The sequence below is a fragment of the Lampris incognitus genome, chromosome 19 (assembly GCF_029633865.1).
Source record: "Lampris incognitus isolate fLamInc1 chromosome 19, fLamInc1.hap2, whole genome shotgun sequence".
In the NCBI taxonomy this organism is placed as follows: Eukaryota; Metazoa; Chordata; class Actinopteri; order Lampriformes; family Lampridae; genus Lampris; species Lampris incognitus.
The window spans coordinates 5,936,950-5,964,804 of NC_079229.1; the positions used below are offsets into that span (position 1 = coordinate 5,936,950).

A 27,855-nucleotide genomic window follows, 5' to 3' on the forward strand; every position below is an offset into this window, starting at 1 on the left:
GAAAGCCGCTTAACGAGACCGGAGGAGGCGAGACGCTGTCACGTACTCCCCGGCACGAGCCTCAACTCTCTCCCGAGCGGGTCGAACTGCTCGCGAAGTAGCGTGTGTGTGTGGGGGGGGGGGGGACACACGAACAGAATTGGTGGGGGGGGGGGGAGAAAAGGGGCGCAAGAGTTGTGATGCTGGTGGTGGGGGGGAGGGAGGGAGGGATGCGTCAAGTGCGGTGCGTGCACCTCGCAGCGGCATCCGCGCGGTTGTGGAGGCGGAGGGAGCGCGCCTCAGGACGGGACCAGCATCCCCCTCCTCGTGTCGCTTCGCCGGCTTGTGTGCGGCGACAGCCCCCCGGCCGCCCGAGCCAATGGCGAGACGGCGGCTGCGCGACGACGATTACAAATCTCGGCCCCTCATTGGCTGCACGCGCGAGCAGCACCGCCCGTCCCTCCCATGCACACGTCCGCGGGTCCTACCAGATGCGCGCCCGCCCGCCTCCTTTACGCATCTCCCCCCTGCACCAAACGCGAGCTTGTGAGACGCAAAAAGGAGAAGCCGTGGCAACATCACGCCAAGTTGTGTCGTTGTGTGCAAGCGTGTAGGGTGCGCACGCATGCACGCGCGCGCACGCGCGCGCGCGTATAGACCGGCCCTTCCGGTGCCAGGCCTGCACTGACGAAGCCGTAGTCATACGGTACGCGTTACTGTAGGGGGACCTGGGGGGGCCCCTCTGTGTAGAGAGGGGTGTAGCGTACCGACACTCCATACACGTGTATGTGTGTTGCGTCACAGTGGGGGTTCTTCACGCAGCCGGTACCGACACGCCTCACACGCGCGCTGGGGTTCGGCAGAACAAGCACCTCTGGGGACTCCTGCGCACCCGTTTAAGGCCGCAGGGCGAGAGAGATTTAGAGAGACACCCATACGGGAGGTGACTGTAAACAGTAAATACTCCCCCCCCCCTCCTCCTCCTCCCTTTTCTCCCCAGTTGTGCCCGTCCGATTACCCCACTCTTCCCAGCCGTCCCGGTCGCTGCTCCACCCCCCCTCTGCCGAGACCACCACATGCCTCCTCCCATACATGTGGAGTCGCCAGCCGCTACTTTTCACCTGACAGTGAGGAGTTTCGCCGGGGAGGGGGGGAGCGCGTGAGAGGATCACGCTACCCCCCCCCAAACAGGCGCCCCGACCGACCAGAGGAGGCGCTAGTGCAGCGATCAGCACACATACCCCACATCCGGCTTGCCACCCGCAGACACGGCCAATTGCGTCTGTAGGGACGCCCGACCAAGCCGGAAGTAACGCGGGGATTCGAACCGGCGATCCCCGTGTTGGTGGGCAACGGAACAGCCCGCTACGCCACCCGGACTGAGGGGAAATCAGTGAGCAGCAGCACAGTATTGTGTTGTCAGAGGGGAGGGTCTGAATGGGGGAACAGAGTCCTGGATCCGTACTGGGTCCGTACTGGGCGAGTCGGTTCCCTAAGAAATCAGATTACAGCCATGTTCAGTCCAAACAGCGCAAACAAGTTTTAATCTTTTTTGTTTTTTTTTTATACAGACACAACTTCATTTTCACCTTTGTCCCGTTTACAAGGCACGCTCACCCCGACCTTCGCTCTTAACAATGGAGTCCGGAGACACAGCGCATGCGCAGAGCGCTGCCAAAAGGTGGAGCTTATCGACGCAGTTTAATACCACTGGTTCATTTGCATAGTAGTAAGCTAGTCAGCCCCTCTACAAAAATAACATCCGATAGTAACGATAAGTAACAATCATAATCATAATAATAATAATAATAATAATAATAAAAAACACTTTTATCCTGAGTACTGGCAGTATAAAATAACAACAATACACGTCAGAGGTCTACTTCCGGGACGGGGCACATGGCCTAATACGTGTTAACACTGATAAATCATAAAGATGCTCTCCTGGTGAGGGTCAAGGCACAGACTCCTTTCTCTGCTGCTGAATATGCATATTTACACACCGATGAGCACCACACAGACGTGACACGACCCCACGACCCCACGCTATCATCTCTGGCAGTGAGGGGGTGGGGGTGGGGGGGGGGTCGCTACAGACACAAGAGCAACGAGAGAGGAGGCGACAGACAGAACGCGGTGCGAGCCCATCGGTCTCTCCGGCCGCCGTGGCGTCGCCGCGGGGAGAAGCTGCGCGTCCCCCCCGCCCCCCCCCCTCGCCGGCCATAACGTGCAGACGGCGAACTGGTGGACTCCTTCAATATCAGAGAAACTCTCTTTAGACCGCACGTCCTCTGTATCTGCCGTAGTAATAATAATACATGTTCATATGAGATGTGTTATAGCAAAATACACCCCCCTCCCCTCCCCTTCCCCTCCCCCCCCCAAAAAACACTTATAAAGTACAATACCAAAAAATATTGCATTAACCGCTATTTATTATTTTAAAATCCTATTTACAGAGAGAGGCACGTCTACCCTTTAAACGTAAGAGAATAAAAGCGGGGCGTTTTCTTCTTCTGGGGCCCGAGTGTCTTCCGCCAGACGGACGAGGAGGCTCGGCGGCGGCGGGACGGCTGAGACGCGGAGCTCTCGCAGGACGCCGGCGGCTCCTCGGAAGACTCCCGCGCTTCACGGGTCTCCGTCCGGGGGTGGAGGCTGGCACAGCTTGTAGAGCCTGGTGACAGGGACAGGGAGAGAGAGAGGAAGGGAGAGATGAGCCTCCGCCGGATTCACAGCCGGAGCTACGCGCTAACGTCTGCGGCGCGTCACGCCCACACCCGCGAAGGCGAAGCGCGGTCCCCATCTGGAGCCCGATCACAGATCCGGGAGCGACTCTGGACTTGTTTATTTTGCACATTTCCTTTTCCCTTTTCTCCCCAGTTGTATCCGGCCAATTACCCCGCTCTTCCCAGCCGTCCCGGTCGCTGCTCCACCCCCCTCTGCCCATCCGGGGAGGGCTGCACACTACCACATGCCTCCTCCCGGACATGTGGAGTCGCCAGCCGCTTCTTTTCACCTGACAGGGAGGAGTTTCGCCAGGGGGACGTAGCGCGTGGGAGGATCACGCTATCCCCCCCCAGTCCCCCCCCCAAACAGGCACCCCGACTGACCAGAGGAGGCGCTAGTGCAGCGACCGGGACACACACCCACATCCGGCTCCCCACCCGCAGAGACGGCCAATTGTGTCTGTAGGGACGCCTGCCCAAGCCGGAGGTAACACAGGGATTCAAACCGGCGATCCCCGTGTTGCTAGGCAACGGAATAGACCTGGACGCCCCGAGGATTTGTCTGTTTGTAGTTCAGCCTAAACTTAAATCAGTAATGAAAGGCTGCAGGGGAGTAGCGCTGCAACTCCAGCTCCAGTGTCTAAAGACTAACACCGCCCGTCTGCATACGGGTCAAACTGGCCTCACAGTTTAACCCCTCCCAGCGCCGCCCACTCGTCTCCACCCAGCGCCATTCCCTCGTCTCTACCCGGCGCCGCCCACTCGTCTCCATCCAGCGCCGCCCACTCGTCTCCACCCGGCGCCGTTCCCTCGTCTCCACCCAGCGCCGCTCCCTCGTCTCCACCCAGCGCCGCCCCCTCGTCTCCACCCAGCGCCGCCCACTCGTCTCCACCCAGCGCCGCTCCCTCGTCTACACCCAGCGCCGCTCCCTCGTCTACACCCAGCGCCGCTCCCTCGTCTCCACACAGCGCCGCCCCCTCGTCTCCACCCAGCGCCGCCCCCTCGTCTCCACACAGCGCCGCTCCCTCGTCTACACCCAGTGCCGCCCCCTCGTCTCCACCCAGCGCCGCTCCCTCGTCTCCACCCAGCGCCGATCCCTCATCTACACCCAGTGTCGCTCCTTCGTCTCCACCCAGCGCCGCCCCCTCGTCTCCACCCATTGCCGCTCCCTCGTCTCCACCCAGCGCCGCCCCCTCATCTCCACCCAGCGCCACTCCCATCGTCTCCACCCAGCGCCGCCCCCTCGTCTCCACCCAGCGCCGCGCCCATCGTCTCCACACAGCGCCGCTCCCTCGTCTCCACACAGCACCGCCCCATCGTCTCCACCCAGCGCCGCGCCCATCGTCTCCACCCAGCGCCGCTCCCTCCTCTACAGGGCAGAGATAACGAGGAGGTCCGTCTTGTGTAGCACCAGTCCTTAGTCTGGACTGGATAAGAACACGTCCCACTTCACAAAGTACGCTCATACAACTCTGAGGAACAATCACCTACACTGCACAAATTATGACATAGACCCACAGAGAGTACCCCCCCCCCTCAGAGTACCCCCCCCCCAGCCTCCCAACACCAATCATTCCCCTACTTAACTGTATTTGTCAATTTCACTAAAAGGTTCAAAAGGGCTGACCGTCACCCAAAAGCCCATATGTCATAGCCGAGTGGCTGAGAGAGTCCTTGTCCTTATCCGGGTGCGGGTGAACCCAGGGAAACCGCATGGCGTCACACACAAACACACACACACGCACACACACACGCCGGCATGCCAAACACAAACAACAGCACTGCACTAATGAACTCAAGTATCTTAAAAAAAAAAACATGAATGAGGACGAGTAGAGGGAAATTGGCCTTGCTATCATTCTTAAGTGGATACAAATGGATCATATACATGGACACGACTGCTACTTTGAAGATTAACAAATTATCCGCCCACTGGCGCCGGCGATCCCTGGTTTATCGCCAGCGACGATCACTGTGAAGCTTTGATTTCAGCGTGCGGATCCTCTCTTATCTTCATTGTACTTTTTTTTTTTCCTACCGGATTTTTTCCCCCCTTTATCTCCCCAGTTGTATCTGGCCAATTACCCCGCTCTTTCCGAGCCGTCCCAGTCTCTGCTCCGCCCCCTCTGCCGATCCGGGGAGGGCTGCAGACTACCGCATGCCTCCTCCCGTACATGTGGAGTCGCCAGCCGCTTCCTTTCACCTGACAGTGAGGAGTTTCACCAGGGGGACGCAGCGTGTGGGAGAATCCCGTTATTCCCCCCTGAACAGGCACCCTAACTGACCACAGGAGGCGCTAGTGCAGCGACCAGGACACACCCACATCCCACCCGCAGAGACGGCCAACTGTGTCTGTAGGGACGCCCGACCAAGCCGGAGGCAACACGGGGATTCGAACCAGCGATCCCCGTGTTGGTAGGCAACGGAATAGACCGCTACGCTACCCAGACGCCCCTTCATGATACCTTTTTATGTTTGGATGTGCACACAGCGGTTACCTTGGCACGGATGACGGAGTACGGTCTCTCACTCCGAGGTTCTTGGCCGAATTCTGAACTCTTGCCCCCTAGAAGACAAACAGAGAACAACAACCACAGCGTGGATGGGTTAGACTCGAACAGACACCATCAGACGGAGCTCAGAGTACTATTACAGATGGCGGTGGTTTGGCAAATCTTCCGACGAAAAACCACAAGACACTTCAGCCCTCTCTGTGTCTGGACTTCTTCAACCCCCGAATTTTTGTCCTCCTTAGTGCCGTGACATATTGAGCGGTGTCGGAATTTGCCAAGTCTCCCATGATTTACTTCCTGCTTGGAAATTAATTGCTAAGCGATATTAGCCGAGCTGTTTACTTTCGGAGACTGTGTTTGTTGCTTTGGCAGCAAATACTTTATGGACCAGTCCATCAGGAAAGTGTCAGCGGGTATTGTGGCCTTGCTGATTTGGGCGACATAACTCTCCCCCCGTCGTAGCCTTGGTTGTTGTGCGGACTTGTTTATGGGCGTGCGCTCAAAAACACGGGACGTGCATATTTTAAATGTCCCCGGGCTACGGGGATGAGCTACGACTGGATGCTATGGTAGCTGGAATCAATCTCCGATGATGCCTTTTGTTTAACGGCCTGACTTTCCCTCCAAGTAAGATTGCCTTCTGTCACAGAGCGAGAATGATGGTCGGTCAAACGTGAAAACAGAGGTGTAAATCCTACGAATTTTGCTAAACAGCAACAGCAGCTGTAAATACTGGCGGTGCTTAGGTCACATGGTGTCGGCAGAGACCCCACATGTGTGTACTTTACTGTGGGATGAAATAAGGAGAAGGTAAAATGATGCCTGTGGCGTGTGTGTGTGTGTGTGTGTGTGTGTGAGAGAGAGCTGGATTGCACCCAGTCAGGAATGTGTAACTTTCCTACTGTTCCTCTTCTCTGCTGGCCCTACAGAGCCCTGAGTCAACAAAAACTATGGCGAGCAGAGAGAGTGTGTGTGTGTGTGTGTGTGTGTGTGAGCGCATGCATGAGTAAAAGCAACTCAGCCTCTATCCAACTTAGAGAAACCCCCCCCCCCCCCACACACACACACACAAATCGAATCACCACCCTGAGAGGTCATCAGATCAGTGTCTACTCTCGGATCAGGCAGCGACTTCCCAGAAGTGCACAGGCTGTTCCCCCTTCTCTCTGTGCAAGCACAGCAGTCACTCACTCCGCTGCCCGTCCCGCGCTACGCTAGCATCGCAGGATAATATCAGCAATTATGCGACGCCTATCACATCCATCCATCCCGATGCCTCTGGGCACAGATGCCCCCTAATGTCTCTATAAAGGACGCGGCCATCGCCATACAGGCTCTGCAGAGTGCAGGTGAGCGAGCGTGGAACGATCGAAGAAGACTCTTGCTGTACAGAAACTCAAACAAATGAGCCGACCATGTCTAGCTAGGGACCGTAAACGCCGATGGAGGAAAACGCCGTCTCGCCCGTGTGTTCGCTGCTCACTTGTGTTACGTTCGTGTTGATGTGAGGTAGATGAGAAGTTTTGCATCTGCACACTAAAACGTAATATGGGTGAAACACCCACAACAGGTAAAATCAGATTTCCCTGGGAGTTACTCTATATCAGTGTTTCTCAACCCAGTCCTCGAGGACCCCCTATCCTGCAGATTTCCATTGTAACCCTGCATAGGTAGCCCTGCTTGTACTTACTCAGCCAATCATCTCGCAGCACTTAATTATGCAAGGTGTGCAACATCTGACAAAATTCATTGCTGATTGGTTGAATAACTACAGACAGGTACCTATTCAGGGTTGCAAAGAAAATATGCAGGATAGGGGGTCCTTGAGGACTGGGTTGAGAAACACTGCTCGATATTCAGCGTGTTGAATCAACATCCATACCGTCTCCCCTGAACAACCCTGTGTTTACATCTACTTTTCTCCAGAACAGGATGGATTAGGTATATTTCCTAGTGACTAGAAAAATATGTCTGGGCCTGTATCAAGCATCTCACAATTACTCCAAGGAATTGCACTAAAAGTATAACCAGGACTAAGATGGCGTCTGGTCTATTTCGTCGCCTACCAACATAGGGATCGCAGGTTTGACTCTCCATGTTACCTCCCGCTCGGTCGGGCGTCCCTACAGACACAATTGGCCGTGTCTGCGGGTGGGAAGCTGGATGTGGGTATGTGTCCTGGTCGCCGCACTAGCGCCTCCTCTGGTCGGTTGGGGCGCCTGTTTGGGAGAGAGGGGGAACCGGGGGGAATAGCGTGATCCTCCCACGCGCTACGTCCCCCTGGTGAAACTCTTCACTGTCAGGTGAGAAGAAGCGGCTGGCGACTCCACGTGTATCGGAGGAGGCATGTGGTGGTCTGCAGCCCTCCCCGGATCGGCAGAGGGGGTGGAGCATCAACTGGGACTCGGAAAATAGGGTAACTGGCCAAATATAATTGGGGAGGGAAAAAAGGGGGGGGTGGGGGACAAGATTAAAATACTCCTACCCCAGATTAGGACAACAGAGTTAGTTATGCAGCTTTCCATGGCCACCATCAGCGAGGAGTAGGACTCCTCCTAAGTGAAACTGTGACACTAAGAGAAATTACAACGATGCGTCGCAGTCTTGCCTAGGGTGACACATGCAGCACAGACTTTAAGGGGTAGCCTCTGCCACCAAGCAAATAACATCTCGAGGGTCACGTGGTTGTGCTCAAGCAAAAGTTAGTGAGTTCGCTCTCACTAAGCCCCCTTGAGTCAGGTGCAGACCCATCTGAGAATTATATGCACAATCACATAGGCTGCATCAATCACAGCTTGGGTGTTTATGCCGTGGTATCACTTGCAATTCACAAATACACCCTCGTCCCCAATAGGGGCAGTAATAATAATAGTTAAATATAGCCGTAACCGGCAACGGGTGGGGTCCCAGCATTTAGTGCAATGTGCTTTAATACGTAAGCTTAGTGAAAAGCCCTGAACATGTGTTTCAGATTTCAGGTTGGTATCTCAATATCTTCGTGAGTTATTGCAATATTTTCCCCTAAATGAGTTATTTTCGATAATATGTGATAGGCTTGTTTAACGAAGCCATATAGAAGATCAAAACAATCTGAAAAATCAACTTCTTACGGCTTGGTCCGGAGATGCTCTTTACCAAATTTGGCGACGATTACTCGAAATTCGTAGGGGGAGTAGCGAAAAAACAGATTTAGACATCATTCAAAATGGGGGGGAAATGTTTCCAGACTCAAATGGGTGGCTTCTACCTTCAGATTCATCTGGATCCACAGAATCCAGAAAAAAATAAGAGAGAAATTTGTTTCTGAGACTTAGGATTCAAAAGCTATAGGGCAAAACGTAAAGTGCATTGTTATAGCACCACCATGTGGCCAATTGGTATAATTTTTGGGGGGCTTTCCCCCCCCTTTTCTCCGCGATTGTATCTGGCCAATTACCCCACTCTTCCAAGCTGTCCCGGTCGCTGCTCCACCCCTTCTGCCGATCCGGGGAGAGCTGCAGACTACCACATGCCTCCTCCGATACACGTGGAGTCGCCAGCCGTTTCTTTTCACCTGACAGTGAGGAGTTTTGCCAGGGGGACTTAGCATGTGGGAGGATCACGCTATTCCCCCCCTGAACAGGTACACCGACCCACCAGAGGAGGCGCTAGTGCAGAGACCAGGACACATACCCCCATCCGGCTTCCCACCGGCAGACATGGCCAGTTGTGTTTGTAGGGACGCCCGACTAAGGTGGAGGTAACACGGGGATTCGAACCGGCGATCCCCGTGTTGGTAGGTAATGGAATAGACCGCTACGCTACCCGGATGCCCCCGGTATAATTTTTTTTTGTTTCTTGGTCTGAGTGGTGGGTGAGATTTACAACCTACCTGCCAAGTTTGGAAACTGAGCTGTTACAGTTTCTAAGACCTGGATATATACTACCAAGTCCAGTTGCACTTGATTCAACTCCTTTGGATAAGACCTGGATACTTTTTAGGGCAGAATAATAATAATAATCCTAACCGCTGGACCCCTAATTATTCTACTGATGGATGTTTGAGAAGATCCTTGACCATCGAAATGGCACTGCCGCAATTTTACACTTCCCAAGAAGCATAAAGTTGCAGGAACTTGATCTCAATGTTGATGAAGTCGGTAACAAAAAATATCCCATCCGGATCAAGTGGATATCCGTTATAAACTCCGGAGTGTCAAGTGTTGCACCCCCCCCCCCCCCACGGCGCAATGTACACATCTTTAAGGCAACGCCATCTGCTGGGGACTCCTAACTCCATACACCAGCCCGCCTAAACAATGCCGGCTTTCGGAGATCTTATCCTGTTGATAATTTACTCTCAGCATGTGCTGCTCACTTCCTACATAGAGCACACATTAGCCCTTACCGGTCCAAAGTTTACAAACCAACCTTGGACCGCAGCCGTTTTGTTCAAATCTCTGTGATTCCCATTCAGTCATGGTACCGTCTAGGTGTGATGGATGGGTCGCGTTGTACTGAATGCTGTTCATGGTAACCTTTGGTGAGCGAGCGGCTGAATGCTCAGGAGAGACAGCCAACGATCCATATTCACATTCATCTGATTCATCTGCTCAGCCCAAGGACCCAGACAGAATTCAGACTCAGTCGCTGCATACACATAAACCAGCACACACACACACACACACACACACACACACACACACACACACAAAACAGAAACTCTCCTCTTTGGTCCAAAGAACCTCTTTTCAGTGGTGCCTACAACAGGTCAATGATGGCACATCGAATGATTGATCAAAATAAGGGAACGAATAACCAAAAAGGGAACCGTGTACTGAAAATCTATCAGCTGCATTAGGCCTTTTGGAGGCAGGCTTACAGCTCATTGCTTGAATTACCCGCCTCAAATTAGAAAATAAAATAAATTCCTCTGCGTGCTGTGAGCAATTTACGGGAGGAATTATACGGCGTACATGGGCCAATAGGAAATTCACTCCTCTGTTCTCTGTAGGCGCTAAGCACTCAAGGTCAAACTGCGCTCAGCGTTGAGCTTGTCTGGCTGGGAGCAATTCACTGCGAGAGCGGAGATTAAACCTCTCCCCTCCCTCCGGCTCCGAGCCTCTCCACTAAACCGAACATCGTCATTTAACTCGTGTTTGGAGAGCTACTGATGAGAGTTTGGAGATACAGGCCACGCTCTGGTCCCGGCCGGAGCACGCTCTGGCCTTTGGAGGGGCGAAAATGTGTACGCTTCGAGAAAGTAATGGGGGATTTATTCCCTCCGGAAACAAGTTCTGGGTTCTCTCTCCACTCTGTCTCCATTTCAAATACTGGCAGAAGCAAGGGCATGTCTGGCAATCAAAAAGAGGGGCAGAGAATGGTAGGGTAGGTAAGGGAGGGAGATATTTCCTTCTACTAGAAAGGAGAAATGAGTATGACTGTTGCCCATGGGCAGCAGCCAAAGACTTTTTTCCTCTCCTCCCCAAATGATTATAAAGTCTTTCTCTGTATCAGCAAACCTGGGTACTGCTTCCGAGAAGTTGCAAGACCGCTCAACTAATCGGACTTGAGAGAAACCAAACAAGAAACTTGGACAAAGGGAATCAAAGCGGTTCCTGGAATCACCGCCCTTCCACTGGCATTGATACTATATCCAGGAGTAATAGATCTGGCAATCCGTAATGTCAGACTCAATCAAGCGTGCAGTCTACCTCATTGGGGGGGGGGGGGTTTCCTGAGGGGGAGGGGCTGCATTGTGAAATGAAACAAGTTTTCTCTCTGTTGAAACAATGAAACAATGTAAGAAATATCCCACTGCTGGGACTCTATCAATGAAAGCCAATGATACGTGATCCACAACTCTCATTGGACTGTGCCAGCAGTAAAGCAGAAGGCCGACAAACAAGACAGAGGATTTGTGTAATGTGACTATATCAAGGTGTAAACGCATCCACAATACCCAACTTGTAGACACAGTTAAGCTGATGTGTGTGCATGTGTGTGTGTGTATGTGCTGGAACGCCTCTTGCCTGTTTCCTCATGACGTCCGTGGCCTGCATGATGCAGCGTGGCGGCAGGCCGTGGTTGCGGGCCAGCAAGATGGCCTGCTCCAGCGTCACGCTCAGGGTACAGCTGTCGGACATGAAGCAGAAGGTGACGGTCAAACTTGACACACAAGGTACACAATTTACAACTTAAGATTAAAAAGAGACAACATGGCTGCAAGTTATGTTGGTATCATCCATCCCTCCATCCATTTTCCAAGTCACTTATCCTAAGTAGGGTTGCGGGGATGCTGGAGCCTATCCCAGCAGTCATAGGGTGGCAGGGGGGGAAAGGCCCTGGACAGTTTGCCAGTCCATCTCAGGACAGACACTCACACCTATGGACAATTTAATAAGTCCGATTCACCTGACCTACATGTCTTTGGACTGTGGGAGGAAACCGGAGCACTCGGAGGAAACCCACGCAGACACGGGGAGAACATGCAAACTCCACACAGAAGACGACCTGGGATGACCCCCAAGGTTGGACTACCCCGGGGTTCGAACTCAGGACCTTCTGGCCGTGAGGCAACAGCGCGAACCACTGCGCCACCGTGCCGCCCATGTTGGTATCATTTTGTACCAACCTGAAAAGGACATCAAATATCTGGGTCACACTTCACAATAAGGCAAACATTTTGAAATGGTTTATGGTAAGTTTCCTTTATTAATCCCCTTGGGGAAATTCAGTTACTGCAAATTAACCCATCCTAGCTGTGATCTGTGTTGCTAGGAGCACTGAGCTGCCGCCTTCATGTTGCGCCCGGGGACCAACTCCAGTTCTTTTCCCATTGCCTTGCTCAGGGGCACAGACAGGAGTATAAACCCTAACATGCATGTTTCTTTGGATGTTGGCAGGAAACTGAGCAGGAAACCGGCGCACCCGGAGGAAACCCGTGCAGACACGGGGGGGGGCATACAAACTCCACGCCGAGGACGACCTGGGATGACCCCCAAGGTTGGACAATCCCGGGGTTCGAAACCAGGACTGTTCTTGCTGTGTTGCTGTGAGGCGACAGTGCTAACCGCTGGGCCACCATGCCGCCCAACTTTTTAACTTATTATGAATTAGTAAAAATATCTTTTGGGAGGTTGGCAGCGGACATTTTGTCTACATAGATATTCTCTCAGATACCATGCGATTAGATGAAGACAGCAAAACTACAAACCATTACCAAACCTTAACTTAGAAATTAGCCACCTTACCTTAACCCTAATCTTAACCAAAGTAACGGTCGGTGCGTTACGCAACATTTTCAAGACGTGTCCTTTGAACGCCGCTCGCTGAAAATGTGACTCGGCAGTCTTTGCCGGCCACGTGGTTTGCAAGTGAGACTCTCTTACATTGATTTGATGTCTCCTCCAGACCCGTCAGCCCAAAGACTACTTTGATTTATGCATTACAACATCCCATTAGCGCTTCGTATCACATTCATAAATGAATAATTAACAAGGCTCAGCGTTTTCGGTTTTTATTTTTCAGAGCCATCCAGCATGCCGAATTTCGCCACAAGACGACACCGTTACATAACCTCACACGAACAGGAACAACCTTTGGATCCGTGGAAACATAAAAGTCCGGGGGAAAATCAGTTTAAAAATCTTGGTGTTTTTTGCCGATAATTGGTAAAAACCGAAAACGCCGAGCCTTGATCATTAACCACTTAAGATTCCTTACACAGTGTGCCTTATTGCAGTGTTTCTCAACCCAGTCCTCAAGGACCCCCTATCCTGCATATTTTCTTTGCAACCCTGAATAGGTACCTGTTTGTAGTTCTTCAACCAATCAGCAATGAATTTTGTCAGACGTTGCACACCTTGCATAATTAAGTGCTGCGAGATGATTGGTCGAGTAAGTACAAGCAGGGCTACCTATGCAGGGTTACAGTGAAAATCTGCAGGGTAGGGGGTCCTTGAGGACTGGGTTGAGAAACACTGCCTTATTGTAAACTGGTATCAACATGTGAAAGTAGCTTGGTCTGATGGGTGAGTCGCTCTGAGTCTGTACGATCTCCTCTTCTAAGTACATACAAACACAGCGTTGCACAGAGCTGCCCGGATAGTGATCCATCATAAAGCTGAACGGTGGCCTTCATCTCTCTCTCTCTCTCTCTCTCTCTCTCTCTCTCTCTCTCTCTCTCTCTCTCTCTCTCTCTCTCTCTCTCTCTCTCTCTCTCTCTCTCTCTCTCTCTCTCTCTGTGTGGTGCATCTATTTGGGCAGTGCTTGAACGTATACCGCAGAACTGCACATTTATCAAGATGTCATGAAAGAGACGGGGAGAGTGGCTGTTGAATCCTCAAACTCCCTAAACATCCTGTGGATTAACCGCGCCCGAAACCCAAGTTTTCACGAGCGATAAATGCCAGGCTAATGCCTCCTACGCACTCCACAAATAATACGCTATAAAAGCATACCGGAAAAGACTGCAATTTAGCTTGGCTGAGGACTTGTAAAAGTTGTAAAATAGTCATGTACGCCAACAACAGAGGCTCGTGCTGACTCAACACAGTGTATGAAGTTCACGGCCCTCGAGCTGTGCCTGGCGCAACAATGCGGTATTTTCCGCAGACCGGGATTTCCTTTGTCATTTGAAAGCCTGGTTTAGGTCTGAGGACTTTGGATGTGTACGGAACATAAACAACAAGAACATAATTTCAGACATGGCAGCTCTCTGGCAGAATCCTCCTCCTCCCCCTCTTGACACCATGTTATTATCATCCTATCCAGAGGGTCCCATCCTACCTGTATTGCCTCTGCCCCCAAGCCTCACTAATGAATCAATTCAGTGTTCATCGAAATGTCACCCCTGGAGTCACAGCACCCGGTGTCACGACAATAATAAGCCCCGAGCTTTTTGATTCAGAGTGAATGGCAGAGGAGGAGTGACTCTAGAAGAGTGCTTTAGGGAATCGTGAAAAAAGGAGTTTTCTTATCATTAGGACGGAAACTTCTCATTCAAAACCACAGGAAAAAGGCTCCAAGGACAAGTTAACATGCATTCTGCAGCGGAAGCTACATGGACAGTAATTCTCACAACAGGAGGGGTGTGATGCATGTGAAATGAGTGTTGTGATGGAGTCAGTGATTCAACCCCCCCCCCACACACACACACACGTTTGTTTCTCTATACTTGTGGGGACCCCTGATTGACGTTCATTCCTTTGCACTTAACCCTGTCCGTAACCATCACAACCACATGCCTAACCTTAACCTAACCCCAATTCTAAACTTAGCCCTAAACCCAAGTCCTTACCCTAAAATCGACCTTTTTCATTATGGGGACTCATAAAATGTCCCCACAAGGTTTCAGTCTTTTCTATCATAATGGGGACATTTATTGCCCATTGTGACAAATAAAACAAGCACACACACACACACACACACACACACACACACACACACACACACACACACACACACAGATGATCTCCTCTCTCTCAGCTGGATAAATCCTTAGAGAGCCATTGACAGGTGCAAGGTGTCAGAGATACTGGGTGACCTTTCTACGATAACAAGCTGCACAAGGCATATCGATCCAGGGGCCCTTTCTCTGCAAATTGAACTGTCCAACGCTCCAACACTGGCAGGTTCAGTTTCACCGACTCACAATGGCCGTGCAGCAGGTGGGAAATCTGAGCTGTTTTGATTACTATCTCTGTCTATCATGGATATATTTTGTGCAGACAGAGAAAATAAATTTTAAAAAAAAGAAATAAAGAAAAAAGAAAAAATAGCTCATATGTGTGACTCGGGACACGCTGTTGCCAGATGCTAGCGCTTTAAATCAGTTAGCTTAGAATTGAATGTCTCCCTAAGTACCACTTGCACAACTCCACTACAGCGTAGCATGATGTGATACAAGGGACGAAGCCAAAGATGTTCTCTCGTATGAGCTGGCAGGCATCCGCCTCTCACAGGCCACCCAGGGGCTTTTCCCACAGTGGTCGTGAGGTTAAAAAACAAAATCCATCCCCCGGCGGATTCTCAGACGTCTCGCGGGCTAGTGCAGAATGAGGAAACAACGCACATCCAACGTATGTGAGGGGATTCGGTCCCCACATTCATTTGAGCTCGTGTTCGGGGGGAATCAATGATTTATACCCGTTTGTTTTATGTAGTTCCAACCCACAGCCCATTTACAGCATCTGTCCTCCTCGAGCTGAGCCCGTTGTGATAAACGAGAAGGAAAGGCAGAGAGAAAAAGAGACAGAGAGAGAAAATAAGAGACGGGGGGTGAGAGAAGCGCGGCATGCATCTGCACTGTCCTCCTAACAGCTTCATTTCAAGCCAGTTTTTACATTTCCACAAACTACGTAGAGCCCTGACCCAAACGAAAGGAAGCAAAAGGCCAAAGTTCAGAAAAAAGAAACCTCCTCCATAAAGGTAAAGCAGACTAACAAGTCAGCGTGCAAGATTTACTTACAGCCATGTTGTATGACTTTTGATCCCTAAAGGTTATTCTGAATTCTGATAAGACAAATTAGGCGGCACGGCGGCGCAGTGGTTAGCGCGGTCGCCTCACAGCAAGAAGGTCCTGGGTTCGAACCCCGGGGTAGGCCAACCTTGGGGTTCATCCCGGATCGTCCTCTGTGTGGAGTTTGCATGTTCTCCCCGTGTCTGCGTGGGTTTCCTCCGGGGGCTCCGGTTTCCTCCCACAGTCCAAAGACATGTAGGTCAGGTAACTCGGCCATACTAAATTGTCCCCGCGTGTGTGTGTGTGTGTGTGCCCTGTGATGGACTGGTGGCCTGTCCAGGGTGTCTCTCTGCCTGCCACCCAATGACTGCTGGGATAGGCTCCAGCATCCCCGCGATCCTGACTCGGATAAGCAGCTTGGATAATGGAGGGATGGATGTTTGTGACTGAGGGCATTCCTTTTGCAGACTAATCTTTCATTAACTCATTCTCTATATCTGCTTCATTCATTTCAAGAAAAAAAAAAAAAACACACACACACACAAAAAAATAATAATAGTAGGGCTGTAGCCTGGAGCCTCTTCCAATCAGCCACATTGCTGAACAAGCGAGTTTCAGCTGTGTGGGCATGTTTGTTATAACGTCCATCTTGCTAGGCGTTCATCTGCCTGAGTGAGAGCTCTCCTCCAACACATCCAGGACAGGCAAACGGAGGAGCACGGCGTGCTGCAAACTGCTGATGCTACCAAACACCCTGCTTTCACTGTTATTAAAATTCATCCATCAAGCCAACTAATCTAATCAATAGTCCATGAGAAAACTGCCATAGTGATGACGCAATTTCAGTATTACTAATCTGCAGGCTTGGCTTCGTAGTGTTTCAGTTAATAACAAGAGATTTATTGCAGCGACTCACCATTTGAAGAGTAAGCTGAATATTGTCTCAGTGTTACATTTGAAATGATACAGAGAAAGCAAACAGTGTAATAGGATTAGTTCATGCATAATCTGTCTCCTATCAGTAGCACGGCAGAAGAGTCACACACACACACAACACTCTGCCATCATTCGTATGCTGCTGTTGTTGAGGGTAATAGAATGAAGGCAATTCCATCTCATACCAGAATGGTACTGAATCAAAACATGTACCGTGACACTTGCTGTGTCATGGTACACTTAGCCTGCCTGTCAGAGTGAATTGTGGCCTGTGCATGGAAGCGCGCACACACACACACACAGACACACACACACACACACACACACACACACAACTGTAGAATAATAAAGCATCAGCAGTCATTGCACCGATGGGAGCTCGGGTAACCAGGCAGCCCCATCCATCCACGAGTTTGTGTGTGTGTGCATGTGTGCGTGTGTGTGTCTGTGTGTGTGTGTGTGTGAGAGAGAGAGAGAGAGAGAGAGAGAGAGAGCACGCTCGCGCTCTCTGGTGTGCTTATGACTGAGACAAAAACGACACGGAAAGAGGATCCGCGTAAAAAAAGGGACGGCATTACTGGGAAAAGGTTGGACGGAGAGAGGAGGGAGAGAACAAAGTGAGAGGTGAAAGATGAGAGCTGCATCTGGGTATCGAAGGTGACAAACGATTTCTCTCATCGGGCACTGATGAATAGCGCCCTCAGCTGCTGGTGAAGTAGGGAGCCATTTATAGAATCCACTGAGAAGGAAAGTAATTGACCTGTCTCATTCCCGCCTAAAGTGCTCGGCCCACTAAGAGGCTCTAATCTGCACTGAGAAACAATGGGTCCCATTAACCACAACACGCTAACAGTAATTCATGCAGGGAAAGGTATATTATTAGCAGTGTGAGGCTGCTCAGATGTCATTCAGCTAAGAAGTGGCAAGAGGATAACAGAAGGGTCTAACACAATAAGAGAGGATTAGGGCTGGTGGTGGTGGACTGAAAGGTTGCTTGAGAAACAGATGATACATGGTCAGTCAGCGCTGGGGTAACAACTCAACAATCCTTCATCACTACTGCTCTTGTAATCTTGAATTCATCAGTTTGAAATGCAGACCATATTGCCTTCCGACAGAATTCGCTTCAATTGTATTCGTCGGTGTTTACATTCCACCGCAAGCTAATGCTAACGCAGCCATTAGTGAACTCTCGCAACACATTTCCTCTGTTGAAAACTCCAACCCTGACATGTCCGTCATCGTGTTGGGTGATTTCAACCATACGAACCTGTCCCTCGAACTCCCAAACTATAAGCAACAAGTCACTTGCCATAGCAGAGAAAACAAAACATTGGATTGCTGCTACATCTCAATTTTGAATGCTTGCCGTGCATTCCCGAGGGTTCCACTGGGGAAGTCCGACCACGCTGTGGTACTCCTCATCCCCAAAATACAGACGAAAGCCTAAATCCATCAAGAAAGCATCAAAATCTGTCAGGTCCTGGTCCGTGGGTGCCATTGAAACGCGTCGAGGGTGCTTTGAATGCACTAACTGGAATATATCTAGTGCAGCTTGCGACCCCCCCGATGAACTCACTGACACAGTGACGTCACACATCAAGTCCTGTGAGGAAATGTGCATCCCTACCAAAACAGTGACATTGTATGGCAATAAAAAAGCCTGGTTCTCCTACACAAAGAAAAGAACTGGGTGTACAAAAATGGAAACAGGGATCAATACAGAGCAAAAAAGTATAAGTTGTGTGCTGTAATAAGAAAAGCAAAGTCCAGCTACGCAACAAAATTGGAACAATTCTCGTCCAGTAACTCCAGATCAATATGGAAAAATCTTAAGCAAATGACAGATTACAAAAAAACGCCCCTGCTCCCAGATATATTAAATTGAGTTTTACACAAGGTCTATAAAACCTATTCCACCAGCCACCCCCCCTACTCCCACTCCAATGTCACCCTCCTGAATCCAGGAGGATGAGGTGAAAGCTACAGTCAAGAAGCTGAACATTAGGAAAGTGGCAGGGCCAGATGGACTCAGTCCTGCTTTGCTGAGCCACTGTGCAGCACAATTGGCCCCAATATTTTCCACTAATTTAGCACCTCTCTAAGCCAATATACAGTCCCACAGCACTTCACACTCTCTACCATCGTTCCTTTGCCAAAGTCCTCAAAGTACACCTGCCTCAGTGACTTCAGACTAGTTGCCCTAACATCTGTGGCCATGAGCGTATCATTCTGCCATACTTGAAATCTTGCACCTCCCCAGTGATGGACCCATATCAATTTGCCTATCAAGCCAACCGGTCTGTTGAGGATGCAGTTAGCATAGCCCTCCACCATGCTCTGCAACACCTGGAATCGCCAAACACCTACACGGATCCTGTTCATAGACTTCAGTTCCGCCTTCAGCTCAATCAACCCACTCAAACTCTTTACCACTGTGGTGGCAAACTTTGTGATGAAAAGAAAATAGTCAGTCTTGTCTCTCTGAGTAAGTTTAAAATCACAAAAAAATGCACGTACGTGGTCTCAGTCTCGCCAAGGCAAGAAAGAGCCCAGAGCATTAGATACGTGATTCTTTTATAGAGTCAGGCGAACAACTTGCATATCAGGATGGAATGTGGTTTTCTGCTGACACTGGACAAAGGGAGCTGCCCCCCCCCCATCTGCAGGTGCAAGCTATTCCCCCCTCTGCCATAAACATGGAGAAAACAGCCATTGTCTCAGCACCAAGGACGCACCGAGTACATGACGTCTAACTAGAAACAAGTGGCTCTGTTTGTCTCAGTACAGAGGTTACAGCAGAACCTGTATAAGCTTGTATTTTTCCATTACACCATACTCTTGGATATGAACATTGACCCAGCCATATGCCACTGGATTCGGAGCTTCCTGTGGAACAGGCCACAGAGTGTGAAGGTTAATAACCTAACCTCACACCCTCTTACCCTCAGTACAGGTGCTCCTCAGGGCTATGTTCTCGCCCCCTGGCTCTTCTCACTTTACACCACCCACTTTACATCCACAGACAGTTCTGTGAAAATAATAAAACATGCAGACGACACAACCATTGTAGGCCTCATCTCCAACAATGATGAAACCCAGTACCGGATTGAAGTAGACCAAGCTGTCCCTTGGTATGCAAACAATGACCTTCTGCTTAATACAGCCAAAACACAAGAACTCATTACTGACTTCCGATGCATGCTGAATCCCAAAACACCCATACAAATGAACGGAGACCCCAACATCACCACCGACTCTTAAATTCCTTGGAACACACATCAGCAAGAACCTGAAGTGGAAAATGAACACTGAACACATCACTGCAAAAGCTCAACAACGACTTTACTTTCTTAGGCAGCTTAAAACATACCGGATCAAACCTCCACTTCTCCTTGTGTTTTACTCAGCCATTATCGAGTCCATCATAACATCTTCTGTTACCGTTACGGCATGGACAGTCAAACACACAAAAAACTGCAGTGGATTGTCAACAAGGTATCCAAAATCATAGGCAACCCACTCCCCTCAGTTGAAACTCTACAAACTCATCGGACTGTAAAGAGAGCAAAGACGATCGTCGCTGACCCCTCACATCCTGCTCATCACCTCTTCCAGCTCCTGCCCTCAGGGAGGCGCTACAGGTCACTGTCCACTAAGACTAAATTCTTCACAAAGTTTTTTTTCCCCTAGCTATCAGAACTCTGAATTCCTCCTCACACACCACTAGCATGCTTACTACCATTCACCTAATTGTTGTGCGTCATATATTTGTTTCTGCTATTGTGTAACTGTACTGTTCGTGATATGTGGAGTGTCTGCTGTTGTCCATAGATGTATTGTGCTGCAGAGTTTACTGTGTACCAATAACAAATTCCACCAGCCTTGGTCGTGTGGCTAATAAAACAATATAATCTGATATAATCTACATATCTATATATATTCACATCAAACGCAGAGGAAAACAGTGAGTGGAGGTATTCCCACACAAACACACACACACACACACACTCTTACCGGTGGACACCACTGTTGCACATGACAATGTGCGTGGCTCCGAGGCGTGAGCAGAGCTCCGAGGCCACGGTGAGCAGGCCCACTCCAGAGGCACCGCAGGCGGTGTACTGACAGGCAGCTGTGCGCCGACAGCTGATAAAATTCTCCATCAAACGGTAAAGCTCCTCCAGCGCGTTCAGAGGACGCATCAGCTGGGAAAGGAGAGGACAGAGACCAGCTGGCTCAGGATCAAATGAGAACGGTACAAAAGTGCCCCGGTTCGTTGATGTGTTCAGTGCATATGCACAGCACCACAGGAGCATGGCACCCGAATGTGGGAGAGGAAGATGATCTAAAGCCACTGACATGTTTGAACCGTCATATCTCCCAGCGGGTTTAACCATGGTGTAGAGTAGTACTGGGTGATATGTATAATATTATCACGATAATCATCAAATCTGTTTACGTATGCAAAAACTACCATATTCCAAAGTCCAGCTGAGGTTCATCACATTGAAATGTTTGGTAATGTATAGAATAATATAAAACCAAAACGAGTTTTCAAATAATGTCCTCTCAAGTATCTCTTGTGAGAAATTTCAAGGGATGGGCTGTCATTACCGTTAATTTAGTCGACAAAATTGTGTATCATGAGTCCATTTTTTTTAACAGAAGGACTGAAAGATGATAAAAGATAATATTGAATTAATAACCAGCCCTACTACATATGTGTGAGAAGTTGCCCTTACCTTGTCTATGAGGGCAGCTTTGGGTGCAGCGCTGGGTGGCATGTTGGACTGGTCCAGGTAGAAAGCCCTGGAAAAGACCAGAAAGACAGACAGACAAGAATTAGACCAACCTTTGCTGGTTGTTTACCAATGCATTTTTAAAGCAGCGCAATTTCTCGTGTCTAGATTTGAACATCAACGTGGCAGATGCTGATCAGCAGGGGGAAAGTGGTCTAGGTGTTTTTGTAACTCTGCTGTTTGAGTCCCACGCTGTGGCGCTCTCTTCCTCGCACCATTAGGTCCTCAGGAACAGGGCAGTTGTGTTTCTGGGAAAACTAGGCCACCCGTTCATTATGGGATACCACTACCGGGCCATCAATCAAGAGAGTAACTCTGGCCCAGCTCAGCAGAAACACAGACTAAGCATCTCTTATCCTGGGCATCACTCCAAATGCCATTGCCTCATTCATTCATGGAGCACAGTTGATGGGTGTAATCTCATATTCCTCCATCGGAGGCACCACTGCACCGGGGTCTCTTTATGGAGATGGAGAGGCTGTATGCTGCAATGAGTCCGGTGGAGGTTGAGTGTTATTGGTGCAAGCTCAGCAGTTTGAGACTCTATGAAATCTCTGTAATCCAACGCTGTGCTATAAATAGACCTACTACACTACGTTAAACCCAGTGCAATAAAACCGCATACTCCCTAGCCTAATGCCAGAGGCAATATTGTCATACACCACACAGTCATCCATATAGTGCCTGACAAGGCAAATGTATTGTCCATCGCAATACTTAGCAAACACAGCTCGGCAGGGACGACAGACTGTGAGTGAAGGAAAGTGTTTACAAGAATCTATGAAGCAGAGTTCATTCATCTGCATTCGGGCTGCTGCAAGTGATTATTAAAATCAGCCCAGGCAGGCAGACATCCATTACCACTGTGCATTTGTGTCTGACATAATATCACCGATATTAATCAGAGGGGCATTAGTCACTCAATCAATCAATTTTATTGAACATGTTCAAGAAAACATATTAGCAATAAAAACAAAAACAACATCATCGGCAACATATAAGCGACTCAAATAATACCAAGCATGTTCAAAAGGGGTAAGATGAAGCTGAGAACTTCTCTATTCCTACCCCCTTATACTATTTATGACTGCATGGTGCACTGATAATAGATAATAATTGATAATAGACAATCATTGATCATAGAAAATGAAAGTTCAGTTCACAGGCATCAGTGTCGAAATACACCTATGATGAGGAATTACATTTACGAGTCAAGATTTTACAGTGACAGATCAGCAAAATGGGGTACGCCACCAAGTAAGAAAACACATGTACACACACACACAACCACAAAAACATGCACGCACATGCAGAGTAACAGTAAATACTGCCACTCCCGCTAGAATTTAGGAATAGGTATCCATGCATACCCCATGAGGCACTGAGCTGAAATTTAGACTAACGCTTATCAGCGGACCTGCATATACGAAGGCATCGCTCTTACATGTGGCGTGCAGCATGCCTGCCCACACAGACAGTGTCCATCACATTAAGACAGAGGGAAGAGGAGCGCGTTAAATGTCTACATACATGCCAACACACAGCACACATCTACTCTGACACAAAGGTAGGTAGCGCAGACGTTTAACGTCGTCCCCTCCTCAACAGTTTCTAAGTGTTTTCCAATTATTTCATACCCACCCTGCAAATTATCCTTTAACTTTCTGGCGCGCTCGACTAAATGACTATACACAGAGTTTACTACGGGTTCAGGCGGAGCTAACAGCCCATGTAATTGGTTCAAGACGGCCTTACCCTCCACAGGATGCTCAAGACAGCCTGGGAGTTGTACAGCGCTTCAGCTTCAGCGCAAAATGTGCACCACTTTAAAGCCTCTTGTAAACAGCCAGCAAGCACATAAATTGGTATGAGGTCCATAAGATGGTTTGCTGCATAATGTTTAAGAGGGACAGGTGGGTGGCTGGCGGGGTCTACCTTGGGTTTGAAGTGCTTATACTATTTGCATCTGCTATTAATATTGTGATGGTTGACGAGCCTCTATGTGCACACATCCGGGACTTTGGAAACTCAAAACCCCACGGTCAATAAAAGAACTACGTTAAAGCAAAACGTCATTCTCTTATTTGGACAAATGAACAAGCAATTACTGTGAAACTCAACGAACAATTCTGTTCAACGCCATCAGGATGCAAAAAGGTGCAGTGAAATAGGTGAAACTGAGGCACTGACTGCAGACGTGGCCCCCGATCGGACCAGCTTAACTTTGTACCGACTCCAAAATCACCCTTGTCCCGCTCATCTGTCTGATACCCAGGGCTTTATCTCAGTGTTTCTCAACCCAGTCCTCAAGGAACCCCCATCCTGCATATTTTCTTTGCAACCCTGAATAGGTACCTGTTTGTAGTTATTCAACCAATCAGCAATGAATTTTGCCAGATGTTGCACACCTTGCATAATAAAGTGCTGCGAGATGATTGGTCGAGTAAGTACAAGCAGGGCTACCTATGCAGGGTTACAATGAAAATCTGCAGGATAGGGGGTCCTTGAGGACTGGGTTGAGAAACACTGCTTTATCTTATGTCTGGCGTGATATCTGACTGGCGGAGGACTCACCTTCAGCACGAATGACCAAGTCTACTTTGAATTCATCTGAACAACGTCCACATTTACATTTATCTGTCCTGGGTGGGGAAAAAAAGGACACAGCCACACCATCTTGTCCTTGTAGGAACATTTAGCACAACCAAAGCAATAGTACCTATTGATTATCTGAAAGACTCACTTCGAGGTAGTCAGACTCTCTATAAAGGTAACTGGACTGCATTTAGACAGCGCTTCCCTAGTCTACTGACCACTCAAGGCGCTTTACAGTGAAACGCCTCCACGCCTCACATTCACACGCTGATGGTGGAGGCTGCCATGCAAGGGGCCAACCTGCTTCACCAGCAGCAGTTAAGGGTTCAGCGTCTTGCTCGAGGACACTTCGACACACTCTCCGCAGGAGCCGGGAATCAAACCGGCGACCTTCCGATTACTAGAAGGATCCGCTCTATCTCCTGAGCCGTGCCGCCCCAAACTACCATGGACCACAGGCTGAGGGACTGGGCTGGCTGACTCTCCTGGAGGTCTCTAATGACAAAATGATAGGAGTCAGACTTTAAGTGATGTGTGGTTTATAGGAGGCCTGTTTTACATCCTCAAGGCTTATGTTGCTTTGTCAGAGGTCTGGAAACTAGACACATTAGAGGGCCTTGTTGTGGGTGGGCAAAAAAAAAAAAGAAGACCCAGATACAGTGTAGGAACATATTGCTCTGTGGCTCCCAATGTGTATGAGCATATTAGTTACAGGACCACAGATAAATCCATTAGGGGACCCGTATTACTTCCTCTCCCATCGACGGCTGGTCTCAGGTCCACTCGCGTTCCTCTGCTCAGCTATCTCGCATGGGAACTGCACACCAGCTGTTCAATTCCAGAGGCAATCAACGTCAACAAAAGCCAGAAGACCGGGGCGCCTTCCTACAAGAATGCTTAGAGCGCATACCGCATAGCCACGAGGTCCCAACCATGGCGGGTCGATTCCAGCCAGCGACCTTTGCTGCATGTCACCCCCCCCCCCCCCCATTTCCTGTCTGGCTTTCACTGTCCCTGTCTAATAGAGGGGGAAAAAATGGCCAGAAGACCCCCAGTAGTCCAGGTATGAGATCAGAATCATTTCTTTAAACTCGTTCTCTTCCAACCTCCAACAGGAGAAAAGTACAGGACAACAATATAATCCCCAAATCTGTTTCCACAGGTGTCAGGGAAGGGGAGCAAAATGAAAATCCCATAACCGTTAATGCCTTCACGGCAACATGATGGAACAAAAGAACGCTTTCAGAAACAGGACAGATCTAAAGGTGCACATACCGTAGCTTGTATTCTCCCCGTGATAAAAGCCACTTCATTTTTGTGATTGTACAGGTTACAATGAAATGTGTTCTCTGCATTTAACACACCCTATCGTTGTGGAGCAGTGGGCCGCTGCAGCACCCGGGGACCAACTCCAGTTCTTCTTTCCATTGCCTTGCTCAGGGGCACAGGCAGGAGTAGTAACCCTAACGTGCATGTCTTTTTTGATGGTGGGAGGAAACCGGAGCACCCGGAGGAAACCCGGACACGGGGAGAACGTGCAAACTCCACACAGACAGGACTCGGGATGACCTGGGGTTCGAACCGAGGACCTTCTTGCTGCGAGGCAACGTGCCGCCCTATTCTCCCTGACAAAGATTTAACCACCACCATGAAAATAATCCGGGACTTTTTATGCATGGACACACAGCAAAACGCTAGTCCAACTTTGCCCAATGTTTTTTTTTTATGCTCACCAATGAAAAAAAAAGTGATGTGATGTAGCTTTGAACATCAGTGATATTCAATGCACACAAGTCAGATTGCCGGCAGGCTCACGATTATGCAAATTAAAGGCCGTTTCCTCACATTTTTTTTTATCCAGCTTTTTTCTTAAATGCAGAAGGAGTTTAAAAAAAAACCATTCATCTCATCTTTTTATCTTTCCTCACACTGCCAAGTTGGCAACACATTAGAAATGTGTAAGTCTGCAGTACACGTGGGCTGTTGAATATCCACTACACCAGGAGGGGGGAGCCAGGTTTATCTCTGAAGCTGCTTTGACATGGCAAACGTACTGCACAGGCTGATCTTCGATTTTCAATAACACATTTTCCCATATTTTTTCAATCAACTTTTCTTTTTTTTTTTTTTTTTGGTAAAGCAACAAATCTGAATCCACTCCAGATTTTTGGCTGCTCAACAACGTATTTTTGGGGCGTCCGGGTGGCGTAGCGGTCAATCAACATGGGAATCGCCGGTTCGAGCGTCCCTACAGACACAACTGGCCGTGTCTGCGGGTGGGAAACCAGACGTGGGTATGTGTCCTGCTCGCTGCACTAGCACCTCCTCTGGTCGGTCGGGGCGTCTGTTCGGGGGGGGGGGGGACTGGGGGGGAATAGCATGATCCTCCCATGCACTACGTCCCCCTGGGGAAACTCCTCAGTGTCAGGCGAAAAGAAGCGGCCGGCGACTCCACATGTATCAGAGGAGGCATGCGGTAGTCTGCAGCCCTCCCCGGATCAGTAGAGCGGCGACCGGGACGGCTTGGAAGAGTTGGGGTAATTGGACGGGTACAATTGGGAAGATAAAGGTGGGGAAATCCCCCCTCCCCCACGCCCCCCCCCCAAAAAAAACAATGTATTTTTGAATTGGCTGAGCTTTTTTTAAAAATTTAATTCAATTTTTTGGAGGTGCATATTCAGTCCGTTGTTTCATTTCATCTGGTGCGAACATAATCCAAATTCTTTTATCAGCGGTTTCAGAGCTCTGGCAAACAAGGGGGGGGGGATCATAGAGCAACAAGCACGACCTTACAGGTCCCACTGTAATAACTAATAGGGTCTTTTTATCCCCCTCATGAATTTTTTACATGGGACCCTAATGGAAGATATGGCCTCAAGCCAAGGATGACCTGCTCTGTTGTTCAGCACGCCACATTTTATTGAGCCTCCGAGGATCCTAAATTCTCATTGTTTCTTCTTTTCTCATAACAATAGAGGACTTCGGGCCCTTTCCCAGCGCGGCAGCATTAAGCCGCGGCTACGGCATCAATGAGGGGAGATCTAAAACGCAGATGTTTCCAGACGAACAGCGTGGGAATGGGTAGGCTGCTGTGACATCCTCTCCGGGAGGAAAGAACAAAAAATCATTAATAACAATCACACCAGCATGAGCCCCGAAACACGAGAAACGAGAGGTGGTTGTTTGTAAACAAAAAAAACAAACAAAAATAAATAAAAAATGTCAAAAACAAATAAACATATTCCGTTTATGTGGCATATTTATCCGTTTGGGGCATTTAACTAACTTATAGCACCAAGTGCTGTGACTGCACCTGATGCAAACAGTCTAAATGCAGGACAATCTTGACAGATTTTGCAGGACAATGTTGGACAGATTTATAGCGTCCACTCTTTATCGGTTACCAATGCATACGGTGCGGTTTGATTTAACGCATATCGATCTTAATTTGACACGTTTATATCTCGCCTGCGATTACACTCTGGCCCACTACTGGTGCACGACAATATATAACATGCTTGAATAACAGAAAATAAATTATTGTCGGCATGACCAACAGTAAATAATCAGAGAGATTTCCACTTTGCACCTTGTCGGGTTTTCTTTTACTGAAAAACGTGCTGATTTACAACCAGTCAGACTGTGATATGAGAGCACGGGGACGTCTGAGCAGAGCATGCCAGAGAACATTACTGGAAAATAATCTATAATATCCATCAGCAGGACAATTGCTCTTGGGCGTCCGGCCAGCATAGCAGTCTATTCTGTTGCCTACCAATATGGGGGATCGCCGGTTCGAATCCCTGTGTTACCCCCGGCTTGGTCGGGCGTCCCTACAGACACAATTGGCCGTGTCTGCGGGT

The 27,855-nt window shown here is 49.3% G+C and overlaps 1 protein-coding gene across 1 annotated transcript in view; it reads right to left on the bottom strand.

Annotated features, from left to right (window-relative positions):
* Positions 1-2,370: 2,370 nt before the first annotated feature.
* prex2 (phosphatidylinositol-3,4,5-trisphosphate-dependent Rac exchange factor 2) overlaps positions 2,371-27,855 on the bottom strand; it is a 139,724-nt gene continuing 114,239 nt past the window's right edge. The window contains exons 37-41 of the mRNA XM_056299846.1: positions 21,341-21,407; positions 20,613-20,803; positions 11,230-11,332; positions 5,204-5,271; positions 2,371-2,653 (exon numbers count right to left, since the gene is read on the bottom strand). Of these exons, the coding sequence (XP_056155821.1) occupies positions 2,608-2,653; positions 5,204-5,271; positions 11,230-11,332; positions 20,613-20,803; positions 21,341-21,407 (475 nt within the window). The 3' untranslated portion in view covers positions 2,371-2,607. The remainder of the gene's footprint in view (positions 2,654-5,203; positions 5,272-11,229; positions 11,333-20,612; positions 20,804-21,340; positions 21,408-27,855) is intronic.